The sequence below is a fragment of the Bos taurus genome, chromosome 29 (assembly GCF_002263795.3).
Source record: "Bos taurus isolate L1 Dominette 01449 registration number 42190680 breed Hereford chromosome 29, ARS-UCD2.0, whole genome shotgun sequence".
NCBI classification, from domain to species: domain Eukaryota; kingdom Metazoa; phylum Chordata; class Mammalia; order Artiodactyla; family Bovidae; genus Bos; species Bos taurus.
The window spans coordinates 1,489,588-1,507,928 of NC_037356.1; the positions used below are offsets into that span (position 1 = coordinate 1,489,588).

The 18,341-nt window shown below is 39.9% G+C and overlaps 1 protein-coding gene across 6 annotated transcripts in view; it reads right to left on the bottom strand.

Moving 5' to 3' along the window:
* The window catches only part of DEUP1 (deuterosome assembly protein 1), a 147,966-nt gene that overhangs the window by 86,753 nt on the left and 42,872 nt on the right, over positions 1-18,341 (bottom strand). For 4 of the 6 annotated variants that reach the window (XM_015461097.3, XM_059882982.1, XM_059882983.1 and 1 more), the window contains 2 exons: positions 10,076-10,210; positions 3,496-3,609 (listed from right to left, as the gene is read on the bottom strand). In XM_015461097.3, coding sequence (XP_015316583.2) covers positions 3,496-3,609; positions 10,076-10,210 — 249 coding nt within the window. The remainder of the gene's footprint in view (positions 1-3,495; positions 3,610-10,075; positions 10,211-18,341) is intronic. The other 2 variants (XM_015461099.3, XM_059882984.1) reach the window with 1 other exon arrangement.

Consider the following 18,341-nt stretch of genomic DNA (forward strand, 5'->3'; position numbering starts at 1 on the left):
TGTAGAAAAAAGTTGTCAACACATATAACACATGTAATTCCCGAAGTACAAAAACTTCTATACATCATAAGAAAAAGACAAATACCAGAAAAGAAAAGTGGGCAAAGTTTGTGCACAGGCAATTCACAGAACAGGAAATGAAAACGGCTAAGAAACACATAAAGAGATGCTCAACCTTACAAGCAGCCAGAGAAACATAAAGCAAAGCAAGCCAACATAACTATCATTTTCTCAAGCTGGTGAAAATCAAAAGACTGATATTCCATGGTGGCAGGACAGTAGTCGTCTTTGGCTGTTCATGAATTGTAAATTGCTATAATTTTTTAAATAAAACAATCTAATATTTATTATAAACTTGAATGAACATACCCTTCAGCTCAACAAACATTTCCAAGATTTTTATTTAACAAAATGAGAGTATTGGTATTTAAAGATGTTTATACAAGGACATTTGTTACAATACTGTGTAACAGCAGAAAACTGGGAACAACCTGAGTGTTCATTAATAAATGTTTGAAAGAATTATGGTATATCTACTATATACTATGGTGTATATGGTATATATATATGTATATACACACACATATATATACTAAATACTCTGAAATATAATTAAGCAATAACTCAAAAGGCTATCCATAGCTTATTAAGTAAAAAGGCGAATTTTTAAAAAGAAACATATATAATTTCCATCCAAAAAGATTTTCATATGTGTACAAACAAAAGAAAAATTATGTGAAGATAAACACCTAGCTGTTTAGTGTTTGTATTAAATGGATAAGAATGGAGTAGAGGATGAGGTTAGCACTTTTGTCAGATTATTTTGTGCTGGTAAATTCAGGGAACACGTATAACATATTCAAGTAACTTAAAGAAAGAATGAAAAAGAAGTATATAAGAAACAAACAAAAGGGCATCTTACTAGCGTGAATAAACTTTGTTTTTTTTTACAGTACTAATATTTTTTTTTAATTTTATTTTATTTTTAAACTTTACAATATTGTATTGGTTTGCCATATATTGAAATGAATCCGCCACAGGCATACATTTGTTCCCCATCCTGAACCCCTCTCCGTCCACCCTCCCCGTACCATCCCTCTGGTTCGTCCCAGTGCACCAGCCCCAAGCATCCAGTATCGTGCATCGAACCTGGACTGGCGACTCGTTTCATATATGATATTATACATATTTCAATTCCATTCTCCCAAATCATCCCACCCTCTCCCTCTCCCACAGAGTTCAAAAGACTGTTCTATACATCAGTATCTCTTTTGCTGTCTTGTATACAGGTTATTGTTACCATCTTTCTAAATTCCATATATAGAAAGTTAGTATACTGTATTGGTGTTAGTATACTGTATTGGTGTTTTTCTTTCTGGCTTACTTCACTCTGTATAATAGGCTCCAGTTTCATCCACCTCATTAGAACTGATTCAAATGTATTCTTTTTAATGGCTGAGTAATACTCCATTGTGTATATGTACCACAGCTTTCTTATCCATTCATCTGCTGATGGACATCTAGGTTGCTTCCATGTCCTGGCTATTATAAACAGTGCTGCGATGAACATTGGGGTACACGTGTCTCTTTCAATTCTGGTTTCCTCAGTGTGTATGCCCAGCAGTGGGATTGCTGGGTCATATGGCAGTTCTAGTTCCAGTTTTTTAAGGAATCTCCACACTGTTCTCCATAGTGGCTGTACTAGTTTGCATTCCCACCAACAGTGAGAGGGTTCCCTTTTCTCGACACCCTCTCCAGCATTTATTACTTGTAGACTTCTGGATAGCAGCCATTCCGACTGGTGTGAAATGGTACCTCATAGTGGTTTTGATTTGCATTTCTCTGATAATGAGTGATGTTGAGCATCTTTTCATGTGTTTGTTAGCCATCTGTATGTCTTCTTTGGATAAATGTCTATTTAGTTCTTTGGCCCACTTTTTGATTGGGTCATTTTATTTTTCTGGAATTGAGCTGTAGGAGTTGCTTGTATATTTTTGAGATTAGTTGTTTGTCAGTTGCTTCATTTGCTATTATTTTCTCTCATTCTGAAGGCTGTCTTTTCACCTTGCTTATAGTTTCCTTTGTTGTGCAGAAGCATTTAAGTTTAATTAGATCCCATTTGTTTATTTTTGCTTTTATTTCCAATATTCTGGGAGGTGGGTCACAGAGGATCCTGCTGTGATGTATGTCAGAGAGTGTTTTGCCTATGTTCTCCTCTAGGAGTTTTATAGTTTCTGGTCTTACGTTTAGATCTGTAATCCATTTTGAGTTTATTTTTGTATATGGTGTTAGAAAGTGTTCTAGTTTCATTCTTTTACAAGTGGTTGACCAGATTTCCCAGCACCACTTGTTAAAGAGATTGTCTTTAATCCATTGTATATTCTTGCCTCCTTTGTCGAAGATAAGGTGTCCATATGTGCATGGATTTATCTCTGGGCTTTCTATTTTGTTCCAACTTCCTAGGTAAGCTTTCGGTTACCACCCGCACCAGCCCCCAGGCCCCGCCTCCCGCCGTCGCCCCGCCTCCCACGCGCCCTCCACCCAGCCGGCCCACCCCCTATTCTGGGCACTTGCCTTCTGCTCTCATGCCTCAGTGACTTTGCTTTCGTTATTTCCACTACCCCGAATACACTCTCTTCTGTCTCAAAATACCTCCCTTTTTCAAGGTCCACGCCTCATTCCACTCCTATTGGAGGATGTTTCCTGACTATCTCAGTTCAAATTTTTCTCTCATTCCTGTGACCGCTGAAAGGATCTGAATCCTTTCCATTCACTTGTCATTATCTGTCGACCTGTACCTGTATTATCTCTGTGTCTAGACTGTAAAGTACTAGGGGGCAGGGACCAAGCCTTCTTAAACGTAAATGACTTGCCCATCAGATCAGATCAGATCAGTCGCTCAGTCATGTCCAACTCTTTGCGACCCCATGAATCGCAGCATGCCAGGCCTCCCTGTCCATTACCAACTCCCGGAGTTCACTGAGACTCATGTCCATTGAGTCAGCGATGCCATCCAGCCATCTCATCCTCTGTCGTCCCCTTCTCCTCCTGCCCCCAATCCCTCCCAGCATCAGAGTCTTTTCCAGTGAGTCAACTCTTCACATGAGGTGGCCAAAGTACTGGAGTTTCAGCTTTAGCATCATTCCTTCCAAAGAAATCCCAGGGCTGATCTCCTTCAGAATGGACTGGTTGGATCTCCTTGCAGTCCAAGGGACTCTCAAGAGTCTTCTCCAACACCACAGGCATGCAAAAACATGCTATATAATGACATAATAACAATGGAGACTTTTAATACACCACCTTCTGGGACATATAAAGTCATTAACTATATTTCATGCCCCTTTAACTCTACCTAGCGTTGGACCTACTCTGGTTATCTTCCGTTGCTTGGTATTTCTATCTGTAGAAAGATTACATGCTGAACGGTAAAGAGAGTAATAGTGTTTAACCTCTAATTTATTCTAATTTAGTATTAGACAGTATTAGAAAACGTACCTGAAATTGATTACATTTCTCAGATAATATTTTCTGTTGAGCATCTAAAGAAACTAGATGAGTCTGATACAGTATCTCCTGCTTGTCCCATTCTCTTGACTTTGCTCTAAATTCCTTTAATAGAGAGAGAAATAGAAGCTAAAAAAATGATTCATTTTAAAGCACAATACATAAGACCTTTCATTTGCACCTTTGTTCTGAGAAAAAAGTATGGAACTTAATCTGCATTTTTTTAAAAAATAAGGATTTTGTTAAGAATTTTTTTCTTGTAACAAATACTGGTTACTGATAATGGAGTTTCACACAATTCTTTGCATCAACCAGTACTTCCTTGTATTTCCTAAGCTGACACCAGAAGTTTTTTTTCCTTTCTTTATACTCAGTCACCAAACCTGCTACCTTGTTTGTGAGGGGTGGGGCCTGGGCTAATTTAGTGACTTTGTCCCCTGTGGCTTTCAGGGGAAGCCAAGAGCAATCTGTTCTCAAGAACGGAGCCACCACCGTCTCAGGCCTCCCTTCAGTTCAGTTCAGTTCAGTTGCTCAGTCATGTCCAACTCTTTGTGACCCCTTGAACCGCAGCATTCCAGGCCTCCCTGTCCATCACCAACTCCTGGAGTCTACCCAAACCCATGTCCATTGAGTTCGTGATGCCATCCAACCATCTCATCCTGTTGTCTCCCTCTCCTCCTGCCCTCAATCTTTCCCAGCATCAGGGTCTTTTCAAATGAGTCAGCTCTTTGCATCAGGTGGCCAAAGTATTGGAGTTTCAGCTTTAGCATCAGTCCTTCCAATGAATATTCAGGACTGATCTCCTTTAGAATGGACTGGTTGGATGTCCTTGCAGTCCAAGGGACTCTTAAAAATCTTCTCCAGCACCACAGTTCAAAAGCATCAATTCTTCAGTGCTCAGCTTTCTTTATAGTCCAATTCTCACATCCATACATGACTACTGGAAAAACCATAGCCTTGACTAGATGGACCTTTGTTGGCAAAATATTGTCTCTGCTTTTCCAATATGCTATCTAGGTTGGTCATAACTTTCCTTCCAAGAAGTAAGTGTCTTTTAATTTCACGGCTGCAGTCACCATCTGCAGTGATTTAGGAGCCCCCCAAAATAAAGTCAGCCACTATTTCCACTGTTTCCCCATCTATTTGCCATGAAGATATGGGACTGGATGCCATGATCTTCGTTTTCTGAATGTTGAGCTTTAAGCCAACTTTCTCACTATCCTCGTTCACTTTCATCAAGAGGCTCTTTAGTTCTTCACTTTCTGTCATAACAATGGTATCATCTGCATGTCTGAGGTTATTGATATTTCTCCCAGCAATCTTGATTCCAGCTTGTGCTTCTTCCAGCCCAGCGTTTCTCATGATGTACTCTGCATATAAGTTAAATAAGCAGGCTGACAATATACAGCCTTGACGTACTCTTTTTCCTATTTGGAACCAGTCTGTTGTTCCATGTCCAGTTCTAACTGTTGCTTCCTGACCTGCATACAGGTTTCTCAAGAGGCAGGTCAGGTGGTCTGGCATGCCCATCTCTTTCAGAATTTTCCACAGTTTATTGTGATCCACACAGTCAAAGGCTTTGGCATAGTCAACAAAGCAGAAATAGATGTTTTTCTGGAACTCTCTTGCTTTTTTGATGATCCAGGGGATGTTAGCAATTTGATCTCTGGTTCCTCTGCCTTTTCTAAAACCAGCTTGAACATCTGCAAGCTCACAGTTCATGTATTGCTGAAGCCTGGCTTGGATAATTTTAAGCATTACTTAGGCGGAACCAACTGGGCTGAGCTGGGAAAGAAGCGACACTCAGTTCTTCACACTTTTGCTCAGGTTGTGTCTTCATGGAGAATGATTATCTGTTCACAGATTTACAAGACAAAAGGATGTGGCTTTGGGGACCCTGAAGAAAACTTCACAGCTTTGGGCTTCCCTGGTGGCTCAGCTAGTAAAGAATCAGCCTGCAGTGTGGGAGACGTGGGTTCAGTCCCTGGGTTGGGAAGGTCCCCTGGAGAAGGGAATGGCTACCCACTCCAGGATTCTTGTCTGGAGAATTCCATGGACTGTATAGTCCATGGGGTTGCAAAGAGTTGGACACGAACGAGCAACTTCCATTTTCTCTATTGTGCCTAGGGCTGGCCATTATATCTTCTCTTTCTGTTCAGGCTGTAAGCAACTTAAGACTAAGTACTACAGATTTCATTACTTTTATATTGCTCACAGTGCCTGACAAAGTGCCAGGCACCACTTACATTTCTTGAATGTACAAAGAAAAGCACAGTATTAGTATTTCCAGAAATATAAACATTTCTCACTAAATTTTGCAAAGAAAATAACATGGCTGGAAACAAACTCTATAGCTACTGAGTCCATATGAGATATTACTGAATGTAGATACATGGCATGAACATATGGATGTTTCCAATCATCAATTCAGTAGTATTAAGCATCTAGTGTCCAGCAGGTACTGTGGAAAGAGGAGGATTTAAAAATAATACATGTTTAAAAGAAACAAATTTTTGAAAGAAAAAAAAAAAGCAAAAAACAAGGACCAAGGGTTTCCCAGGTAGCTCAGTGGTAGAGAATCTGCCTGCCGATACAGGAGACCCAGGAGATGCGGGTTTGATCTCTGGGTCAGGAAGACTCCCTGGAGGAGGGCGCTGGCAACCTACTCCAGTAGTCTTGCCTGGAGAATCCCATGGACAGAGGAGCCTGGAGGGCTACAGTCCATGGGGTCACAAAGAGTCAGACACGACTGAGCACACGTGCACATAATAAAGTAGGGAAATGTACATGTAAACAAATGATTTTACAGTGTTAGTACAATAACAGCGCCACATAAAAGCCATACAGATGACGCCACGAATCTCTCAGCCGTCTCCAATGATACATCAAATTAGAAAACAGTTCATTTGAACTATTTTGAGAGACTGGTGGTGTTTCAAAGATGGCTGAAATGACTGGATTGGCCATGCAGGAAAATACATAGACTAATGTAGAGAATGAAAGCTATATCTTGTTTAAAATGAGAATATGGCATTTCACATTTTCTACAGAGTAATGATTTTAAAGAATTTGGGGGGAAATCTTCATTTTATAAATCCACAAGCTCCCAAATAATCAGTGAGGGAAGACTTCACTACTAAATGAGTAGGCTTTTATAGTAATTAGAAGTGACCTGAAATTGAGTGGGGGTAATAAAGTTGGAGAACTATAGACAGACCCTGTTTTAAATGTATAATAATACCCTGATAAATAGACTATATGTATTAAGATAAATGGAGACAGTTCATTGAAAGTAACTGACTTTGATTCTGACATTTGACAGTTTTAAATAAGGTACATGAAAACACGGTCTTCAGAAATAGTGACAAATTTACAAAACTAGGCTCTAATAAAAAAAATAGGTTAACATCGCAAATCAATACAAGGTGGATTATTAAAAATGTTTAATTTAGGAAGGAGTTTTTGGAGTCAGAAGTCAAAATGTGGCTAAGGTTGATTTGCACAGTTCATATCTTGCAATAATATATGAACTGTGCAATAATACTAATACTTATAGATATAAATGCAATAATACTAATACATACACCCAACAACCTCAATCTTGAAAATACACATTTCCCAGCATGCTATAGGAGAAGGCAGGAACATCAATCTCTCCCTTACAAATTCTACAACAGGTAGAAATGAGGCCAAGAATGAGGCCAAACAGGGATAAAAATGTGTATCATGAACATGTCAGCTGGTACTTATAATAGTCCTGGCTTTCTTGGTCTTAGATGTATTGGTTTCAACCACACACTACCCAGTAGTTATGGGGCCATGCAGAGACTGAGAAAGAGACTGTAAGAATTTTGTAGAGACTGGAGATGTCAGCTCAGGGTCCAGTTCTGGCACGTCTGTACACTTGTCTAACCCTCCAGATTAAGTTCTCCATGGCTAGAAACGTTTTCTGGGTCTTTATGGTTGAGAGTGGATCAGAGGCATTAAAATCAGTTTATAGCAGAAGTTACATTGTTAAAAATATATTTTAATCCCTCTACTAAATCTTGAGAGGTGGAATGAACATTTCTTTAGTGATTACTATAGGTCAAGGACTCTATGAACCTTCATTTGAAAGATAGTTTTAACTTTTTCTTATGAAAATTTTCATACTTATATAAAAGCAGAGAGTAAAACAAACTCCCATGTACCCTTCACCCAGTTTAACTCCTGTCAAGTCAGACCATCTGTATCTCATCTCTACCTTTTTCACTGGAGTATTTTAAGGCAACTTTCAGACCTCATGTGTTTTTACCCCAGATACTTCAGAGAGCGCCTAAACACACATACACAAACATATTTTCCTCTTCCATAACCACAATGTCACTTATAAGATAATCTTAGCCCCCATTTATTGGTGAAAAATGTAATCTCTGTGAGGTCATCAGCTAGTCCAACAGTCACAGGGCAAATAAGCGAGACAAGCAGGCCCTATTTTAAGTTGTAAACTGTCAAGTTATTTCACTGGAGCAAGCTGTTTCCCACTGTTCAATCACTGTATCAGTGTATTAAATGTTTGTCCCAAAGGAGAAACATGCTTAGATGTAGGCTAAAACTGGAACAGTCCATCTCCTACACATTAATTTTTCAGCTGCCTCTAAACAAAGACAGGTACATGAAGTGTTTCCTTTATGATATAGATGAAACTGTATTGACATATTATGCTTAAAAAATTTTGTATAAATACAAATATATCACATATTTGCTACTAATTTCCCCTATAATTTCAGAGGTACATTTTACATATTTAGATCTCTAAATGTAAAATGTGCACAAAGTACTTGATACTAATTTAAGGCTTTTTCTTTGTTTGAACAATTTATATGAATGTAGTTCTCCCACTAATTCCCATGAGAAGTCAATCTAATGAAGAGTCAGTGATTTAACTGCATTTTCAGTGAAAGCCTGTGTATATTATATCACAAACTTTGGGCATTTTCTATGAGACCAGAATATTCTAAAAATTAGTCTAGTTACACCATTGCAAGAGGTAGGGAGTTATACATAGTGCATTTTCCTAGAGGGCCATCCTTACTTAGTGGTAGTAACTTTATATTTTTAAACATGTATGTTCCTTATGTAGTACAATATAAAATTTACAGGAATTTAAAAACTAAAACCAAACACTTCCAACAAAATTCTTGCAATAGGCTGGTTTTAGGGCTGTGGTTCCAGTTTTTTTTTTTTTTTTCCTGCTCTGAAAAATATTTTGGAGGAAAATTTTGAGAAGGGCTGTTAATTGAAGAGTTAGATGACAAAGATGAAGAAGTATAAAACAGGACAATGACAGGAGGAAGACAGAGATAAGAGGCATTAGACACAGAAAAGGGGCAAATCTGGGCTGGAATAGGAGTAAGAAAGGAACAGATCAAAGATTCCTAAGAGGTTTCTACCTGGGTGATTGGGACGCACAGTCAGTGAAGTCAAAGTCGCTCAGTCATGTCTGACTCTGCGAGCCCGTGGAATTCTCCAGGCCAGAATACTGGAGTGGGTCGCTTTTCCCTTCTCCAGGGGATCTTCCCAACCCAGGGACTGAACCCAGGTCTCCTGCATTGCAGGTTGATCCTTTACCATCTGAGCCACCAGGGAGGCCAAGAATACTGGAGTGGGTAGCCTATCCCTTCTCTAGTGGATCTTCCTGACCCAGGAACTGAACCGGGTCTCCTGCACTGCAGGCAGATTCTTTACCAGATGAGCTATCAGGGACATAGAGAGCCATGAACTATGAACAAAGCAGAAAAAACTGAAATCATTGGCTGGCTGTGGGGAGAAACCATTGTTTAGGGCTTGAGAACAGTGGAGGGGGGAAAAAATGAGTGGGATAACATGATAGGGGTCAATTTGAGGTCAATTAGAAAACAATAATTGAGCCACAGTGGGAATTTAGCTAAGGTTAGAAAAGGAATTCACAGTAGACTCTATTTGCTGTTACGTGGCCAGTAGCAGGAATGCACAAGGGCACAGGGAAGAAAAATAGCTTATTTATTTTTTCCAAGGTTGGAAAGTTAAGGGGATTGAAATAAGTGTTTCTATGACATGGTTAACCTTTTTAGGGACTGAGATTTTAGGAGTTCTGGGTGACACAGGGTCGCTATATTGGAGTGAAACTACCTCTTTAAAGAAAAGTCCTGAAACTCCAAGCTCTGTTCTGAAAATTGCTATGAGGCCTCATCAGGACTTAAGTACCTAATAGTTAAATAGCCATTAAAAGATTTATTAGACACTCACTTTAACTGACCCCAGGGATGTCCTTCAATTTCACTCAACAGCTGCAGTTTCTTTGAACATTTTTTTGCTCTCCAAAATGCTGATATGTATAAAAGATGTATAAATCAAAGTGATGTTTTAATTCACTAAGTGCCTGAAGGAAGGTGCACTAAGGAAATACCTTCAATGGGAAGCAGGTTTCTAATGGTGCTTTGTTACCTCAGTGGTACATGCCACTGTGCATTCTGCAGACAAATAGCCCTCAACAACAACAACAAAACCAATCTTAATACATATAGGGATAAACTAAGACAGTACAGCTTACCTCTAATTTCTGGTTCAAACTGTTCAGTTCAAAGGGCATTTCTTCTTTGAGGTGTGGTACTTCTTTTCGTCGAAATTTATTTTGTTTCAGCTGGTGTAATCTCAGTTTTTCAAAGCTGTTAGTTAGTTTGGAAAACTGTAAATAATAGAGAATGCTAACATTTTACTACTGGTTATTTCTAACTTGATTTCATGATAGTTCTCTTGCATACCTCTTTCAAAATTGAAGTCATGATTAGGAAATGCAATAAAGCTTAAATGTTCCAATTAGAGAAGATAGAACCAGTTATTAAAACTAAATTGTTGAAGCCGAACACAATTCCGTTTTCAAGTAAATTTGGAACTTCATTGACTGCACAGTTTAACAACAATTCACTTGATAAAATGTTTTGTTCAGTTTTATCTTAACCATATATAGAAAAGCTCACAATTGAAAACAACCAAGTTTTTTTTCTTTTATTTAGTGCCATCTTGTGTTGACAATTTTAATTTCAATAACTCAATCTACAAAATGACCAACTTACACTTCTTTTTAAGGAAACGGAGGACTTAACAGAAAAAATACAAACACACTTACATCGATGTAAGTTTAAATAAAATTAAATATAAAGCTTGGTATAATCTTTCTCCTATAAGTAATTCTTGTTATAACTTAGACTATAATTTTTTTCTCGTTCTACCTTCAAATAATAGATTAAAAGCAGCATAGTCTATCAACATCTGTTAGGATATTTCTAAATAACTGTTTACAAAATTTGTTTTTCTTTTGAAATAATTATAGATTCACAAGAAGCTGCAAAGATATTACTGAGCGACTGAACTGAACCGAACTGAGTATTTTTGAATGTATTTATTTGTTTAGCTTTTTTAGTTATTGCTCTAGGTATAATATTATACATACATAGCTTATTACAGTCTCCTGGTGTTGACATTTTACCAGTTCAAGTGAAGTTTAGAATCTTACTTCTCTTTGCCAAGACCCATTTCTGACATTATTATCTTAACTATTTTCTCAGTGTACATTAAAAACTACTTTAACTACTATTATAAGTTTTGCTTCAGTTGTAAAAAAATTTAGAAAACTCAAGAGAAGTAAAATCTACTGCATTTATCCATGCTTTCACATTTCCAACTTTTTCTTATCATTTCCTTTTTACCAAGGAGAAATTCTTTTAGCTATTCTTTTAGGGTAGATGTATTGGTAACAAAACGTCTTTGTTGTTGTCCAGTTGCTAAGTCATATCTGACTCTTTACGACTCCATGAACTGCAGCACACCAGGCTTCCCTGTCCTTCACTATCTCCTTGAGTTTGCTCAAACTCATATCCATTAAGTCAGTGATGTCATCCAACCATCTCATCCCCTGTTGCCCCCTTCTCCTCTTGCCCTCAGTCTTTCCCAGCATCAGCATCTTCTCCAATGAGTCAGCTCTTTGCATCAGGTGGCCTAAGTATTGGAGCTTCAGCTGCAGTATCAATCCTTCCAATGAATATTCAGGGTTAATTTCCTTTAGGATGGATTGGTCAGATTTCCCTGCAGTCCAAGGGACTCACAAGAGTCTTCTCCAACACCACAGTTCAAAAGCATCAATTCTTCAGTGCTCAGCTTTCTTTGTAGTCCAACTTTCACATCCATACATGACTACTGGAAAAACCATAGCCTTGACTAGACAGACCTTTGTTGGTAAAGTAATGTTTCTGCTTTTCAATATGCTGTCTAGCTTGTCTTGGTTGCTTTTTAATATGCTGTTCAGATTGGGTAATTTCTATTGTGCTATGTTCAAGTTCACTCATTGTGTATGTCTTCTATCCTCTCTATTCTGCTTTTGAACCCATCTATTGAATTTTTTAGTTTGGTTATTGTATTTTTAAGTTATAAAATTTCTAGCTGCTTGTTCTTTATAGTTTTCTTTGCTAAAACATTCTAATTTGTTTCAAGCATGTTTGTAATGGCTCATGGAAGCATTTTTATAACAGCTACTTTAAACTCCTTGTCAGGTAATTCTAACATCTATATCAACTCAGTGTTGGTGTCTCTTAATTGATTTTTCTCATTCCACATGAGATCTTCCTTGTTTTTGCTATGATGAGTGAGTTTTTTTAAACTGAAACCATTTTGGGGTACTGTGATGTGAATCCACAGTTTATAGAAATCCTGTGTTTTAGCATTCTTCTTCTGGCAATGCTCCAGCAGGAAAACGTGGAACGGCACCTCATTGCTGCTTGTGGTACTGAAAGTCCAGGTCTTCACTTGGCCTCAGCTCGTAACTGGGAGGAGGTCAGTGTTCCTCGTTACTGCTGAGTGGGAGTGGGAGCTCAGGATCTGCACATCTTTCACTGGCACCACGTTGACCAAAGGGGCACAGATGCCACATGACTGCCTCTCGCATGGCCTTCAGCGGTACTGTGGTGAGGGAAGGAGCCCTGTTACCACAGAGGCGGTGAGTGTCCAGACCCTCGTTAGGCTTCCCTAGACGCCACTGCAGAGAGAAGGATGCTGCACCACCAGCAGAGGCACAGAGAAGCCCAGGTTCTGCTACGGTTGCCCCTGACACCACGGACTGCGTTTCCACTCAGTCTGCTCTGACTCCCCTGAGGCTGGGGCCTGGACTACCTCATTACAGAAGGCAAGGGTGGAACTGAGGCTGTCTACTGGATCTGCTGGTGAAGTTGGTTTGCAGCTGTAGTCCTCTTCTGTGCCCTTTGGCTAGAGTCAAGCAGTTATTATCAAAAAGCGTTTAATCTTGTTGGCTGTCTTTCTTCAGGTCTTTCAGTTGCAAGGAAGAGGCCTTCTTCCTCTTTTGGTTTGTTTGTGCCCACTGGAGAGTCAGGCCTGCAGGCTTCTCTGTTATCCAGTCTATGATATGAGAGGCAAAAAGAAATTCCAGGAATTCAACACCATGTTTGCCTTGGGACCCAAGGTCCTAGTTGGTCTGTCTTTCCTCTCCACTTCTCAGTCTTATGTTGTTTTATAAATGATGTCCAGGATTTCTAGTTGCATTTAGCAGGAGGAATAGGGGAAAGTACATTGACTCACCTTTCCAGAAGAATAAATCTCAAATGCATATAATATATATACATATATAATTATAGTTTTTAATTTTAGAAGGAAAAGAAAACGCACCATTTTAAAAAAGGAAGCAATTTCAAAAGAAAGTTTTGCCAGTTTTTTAAGGCAAAATGTTGTAAAACATATCCTTAAGGTATTTTAGGAAAATAAGGTTGTGAAGAGAATAAATAAATGAAGAATTTCAAAGAAGGAAGCAGTAGAGTGAACTAGCAGCAACAAAAGCACGTTTGCCACAAGGTATCATTTTCTGGTTAGAAAAAATGACATCAGTTCAGTTCAGTAGCTCAGTTGTGTCTGACTCTTTGGGACCCCATGAATCACAGCACGCCAGGCCTCCCTGTCCATCACCAACTCCCAGAGTTTACTCAAACTCATGTCCATCAAGTCGGTGATGCCATCCAGCCATCTCATCCTCTGTCGTCCCCTTCTCCTCCTTCCCCCAATCCCTCCCAGCATCAGAGTCTTTTCCAATGAATCAACTCTTCGCATGAGGTGGCCAAAGTATTAGAGTTTCAGCTTTAGCATCAGTTCTTCCAATGAACACCCAGGACTGATCTCCCTTAGGATGGACTGGTTAGATCTCCTTGCAGTCCAAGGGACTCTCAAGAGTCTTCTCCAACACCACAGTTCAAAAGCATCAATTCGGGGGGCAGTCCTAAGATGGTGGAGGAATAGGACGGGGAGACCACTTTCTCCCCCACAAATTCATCAAAAGAACATTTAAACACTGAGTAAATTCCACAAAACAACTACTGAATGCTGGCAGAGGACATCAGGCACCCAGAAAAGCAACCCATTGTCTTCGAAAGGAGGTAGGAAAAAATATAAAAGACAAAAAAAGAGACAAAAGAGGTAGGGACGGAGCTCTGTCCCAGGAAGGGAGTCTTAAAAAGAAGTTTCCAAACACCAGGAAACACTCTCACTGCCAAGTCTGTGGTGAGACTTGGAACCACAGAGGGCAACGTAACAGGGAGGAAAAATAAATAAATAATTAAACCCCACAGATTATGAGCCCAACGGTAACTCCCCACGAGCTCAACGATAACTCCCCCAGCAGAGAAGCAGCGCAGACGCCTGCACTAGCAAGCGGGGGCTGGGCAGGAAGGTGTGGGCTGCATTGCTTAGAGTAAGGACTGGGCCTGAATGCCCCGAGGGAAATCTGAGCGAACTAACTTGGGCTAGCAAACCAGACTGTGGGATAGCTACCACGCGAAAAGCCCTAACCTAAGACATCGCCAGGCCCACTCACAGAACAAAGGACTGAACAGAGATAGGCAGCTGCAGACCATCCCCCTCCGGTGACAGACAGCCAGAGCCAGAAGGGGGCAATCGCAGCCCCAGAGAGACATTATCTACCAAACTGCAAGCAGGCTTCTTTGCTGACTAAGACTCTTGGGGTTCTTGACGGTCAACATCCTTCTGAGAAGGTGCACCAGTAGTACACCCAGGAAACCGAGCGGCAAGGACAGGGGAGGCGATAAGTTGCAGCGACCATGCTCACCAAACACCTCATCACCTGAGCTGCTCGGACCTGGGAAGGGCACCAAACACAGGCCCAATGGAGTCTGCGCCTCTTAGGACTACCCAGTGCCTGAACCTGAGCGGCTTAGAACTGGGAGGTGCAGGCAGCCCAGGGCCGGCCTCGGACAGTTCCCGGCAGAGCACCTAGAGCCTGAGCAGTGTGGGCAGGGAGGACACATGTGCCGTGAGCGGGGGCAGGCCCAGTGTGGCTGAGGCACTGCAAGCACACGCCAGTGTTATTTGTTTGCAGCGTCCCTCCCTCCCCACAGCACGACTGAAAAAGTGAGCCTAAAAAAGTGTCCACCACCACCCCCTTGTGTCAGGGCGGAAATCAGACACTGAAGAACCAGCAAACAGAAGACGCTAAAACAGAGGGAACCGCCTTGGAAGTGACAGGTAAACAGATTACAACCCTGTAGTTAGTACCAACTACATAGGAAGGAGCCTATAGATCTTGAGAAATATAACCCGGACCAAAGAACTATCCAAAAATGAACTGACCCCACACTGCCCACAACAACACCAGAGAAAGTCCTAGATATATTTTTACTATTTTTACGATCATTCTTTTCTTTAATTAAAAAAAATTTTTAAGTCCTCTATTACTCTTTTAATTTTCATTTTTGTAACCTACTATTACTTAGCAAAAAAAAGGCCCTATTTTTTAAAGCAAACTTCATATATATATATATTTCTTTTATAATTTTTGACTTTTTTTTCTTCTTTTATTTAATATTGTATTTTTGAAAACCCAACCTCTACTCTAGATTTTTAATCTTTGCTTTTTGGTATTTGTTATCAATTTTGTACCTTTAAGAACCCAATCTTCAGTACCCATTTTTACTTGGGAGCGAGATTACTGGCTTGACTGCTCTCTCCCTCTTTGGACTCTCCTTTTTCTCCACAAGGTCAACTCTGTCTCCTTCCTCCCCCTTCTCTTCTCTACCCAACTCTGTGAATCTCTGTGTGTTCCAGATGGTGGAGAACACTTAAGGAACTGATTACTGGCTGGATTTGTCTCTCTCCTTTTCATTCCCCACTTTTATCCTCCTGGGCACCTCTGTCTCCTTCCTCCCTCTTCTTTTCTCTGTATAATTCCGTGAACATCTCTGAGCAGTCCAGACTGTGGAGCACACATAAGGAAATGATTACTGGCTAGCTTGCTCTCTCTTCTTTTGATTCCACCTCATCTCATTCGGGTCACCTCTAACTCCCTCCTCCCTCTTCTCTTCTCCATGTAATTCTGTGAACCTCTCTGGGTGTCCTTCACCGTGGAGAAACTTTTCATCTTTAACTAGATGTTTTATCAACGGTGCTGTATAGGAGGAGAAGTCTTGGGACTACTGTAAAAATAAGACTGAAAACCAGAAGCAGGAGGCTTAAGTCCAAATCCTGAGGATACCAGAGAACTCCTGACTCCAGGGAACATTAATTGACAGGAGCTCATCAAACGCCAACATACCTACACTAAAACCAAGCACCACCCAAAGGCCAACAAGTTCCAGAGCAAGACATACCATGCAAATTCTCCAGCAACACAGGAACACAGCCCTGAGCTTCAATATACAGGCTGCCCAAAGTTACTCCAAAACCACTGACATCTCATAACTCATTACTGGACACTTCATTGCACTCCAGAGAGAAGAAATCCAGCTCCACCCACCAGAACACTGACACAAGCTTCCCTAATTAAGAAACCTTGACAAGCCACCCATACAACCCCACCCACAGCGAGGAAACTCCACAATAAAGAGAACTCCACAAACTGCCAGAACACAGAAAGGACACCCCAAACTCAGCAATATAAACAAGATGAAGAGACAGAGGAATACCCAGCAGGTAAAGGAACAGGATAAATGCCCACCAAACCAACAAAAGAGGAAGAGACAGGGAATCTACCTGATAAAGAATTCCAAATAATGATAGTGAAAATGATCCAAAATCTTGAAATCAAAATGGAATCACAGATAAATAGCCTGGAGATAAGGATTGAGAAGATGCAAGAAAGGTTTAACAAGGACCTAGAAGAAATAAAAAAGAGTCAATATATAATGAATAATGCAATAAATGAGATCAAAAATACTCTGGAGGCAACAAATAGTAGAATAACAGAGGCAGAAGATAGGATTAGTGAATTAGAAGATAGAATGGCAGAAATAAATGAATCAGGAAAAAAGAAAAACGAATTAAAAGAAATGAGGACAATCTCAGAGACCTCCAGGACAATACTAAATGCCCCAACATTCGAATCATAGGAGTCCCAGAAGAAGAAGACAAAAAGAAAGACCATGAGAAAATACTTGAGGAGATAATAGTTGAAAACTTCCCTAAAATGGGGAAGGAAATAATCACCCAAGTCCAAGAAACCCACAGAGTCCCCAAACAGGATAAACCCAAGGCAAAACACCCTAAGACACATATTCATCAAATTAACAAAGATCAAACACAAAGAACAAATATTAAAAGTAGCAAGGGAAAAACAACAAATAACACACAAGGGGATTCCCATAAGGATAACAGCTGATCTTTCAATAGAAACTCTTCAGGCCAGGAGGGAATGGCAAGACATACTTAAAGTGATGAAAGAAAATAACCTACAGCCCAGATTACTGTACCCAACAAGGATCTCATTCAAATATGAAGGAGAAATCAAGCTTTACAGACAAGCAAAAGCTGAGAGAATTCAGCACACAAAACCAGCTCTTCAACAAATGCTAAAGGATCTTCTCTAGACAGGAAACACAAAAAAGGTGTATGAACTCAAACCCAAAACAATAAATTAAATGGCAATGGGATCATACTTATCAATAATTACCTTAAACGTAAATGGGTTGAATGCCTCAACCAAAAGACAAAGACTGGCTGAATGGATACAAAAACAAGACCCCTATATATGTTGTCTACAAGAGACCCACCTCAAAACAGGGGACACATACAGACTGAAAGTGAAGGGCTGGAAAAAAATATTCCATGCAAAAAGAGACCAAAAGAAAGCAGGAGTAGCAATACTCATAACAGATAAAATAGACTTTAAAACAAAGGCTGTGAAAAGAGACAAAGAAGGACACTACATAATGATCAAAGGATCAGTCCAAGAAGAAGATATAACAATTATAAATATATATGCACCCAACATAGGAGCACCGCAATGTGACAAATGCTAACAAGTATGAAAGGGGAAATTAACAATAACACAATAATAGTGGGAGACTTTAATACCCCACTCACACCTATGGATAGATCAACTAAACAGAAAATTAACAAGGAAACACAAACTTTAAATGATACAATAGACCAATTAGACCTAACTGATATCTATAGGACATTTTATCCCAAAACAATGAATTTCACCTTTTTCTCAAGTGCACATGGATCCTTCTCCAGGATAGAACACATCCTGGGCCATAAATCCAGCCTTGGTAAACTCAAAAAAATTGAAATCATTCCAAGCATGATTACAGGAGAAAAACTATTAAAACTTCCAATATATGGATGCTGAACAACACGCTGCTGAATAACCAACAAATCACAGAAGAAATAAAAAAAGAAATCAAAATATGCATAGAAGCAAAAGAAAATGAAAACACAACAACCCAAAACCTGTTCAGTTCAGTTCAGTGGCTCAGCTGTGTCCGACTCTCTGCGACCCCATGAATCACAGCATGCCAGGCTTCCCT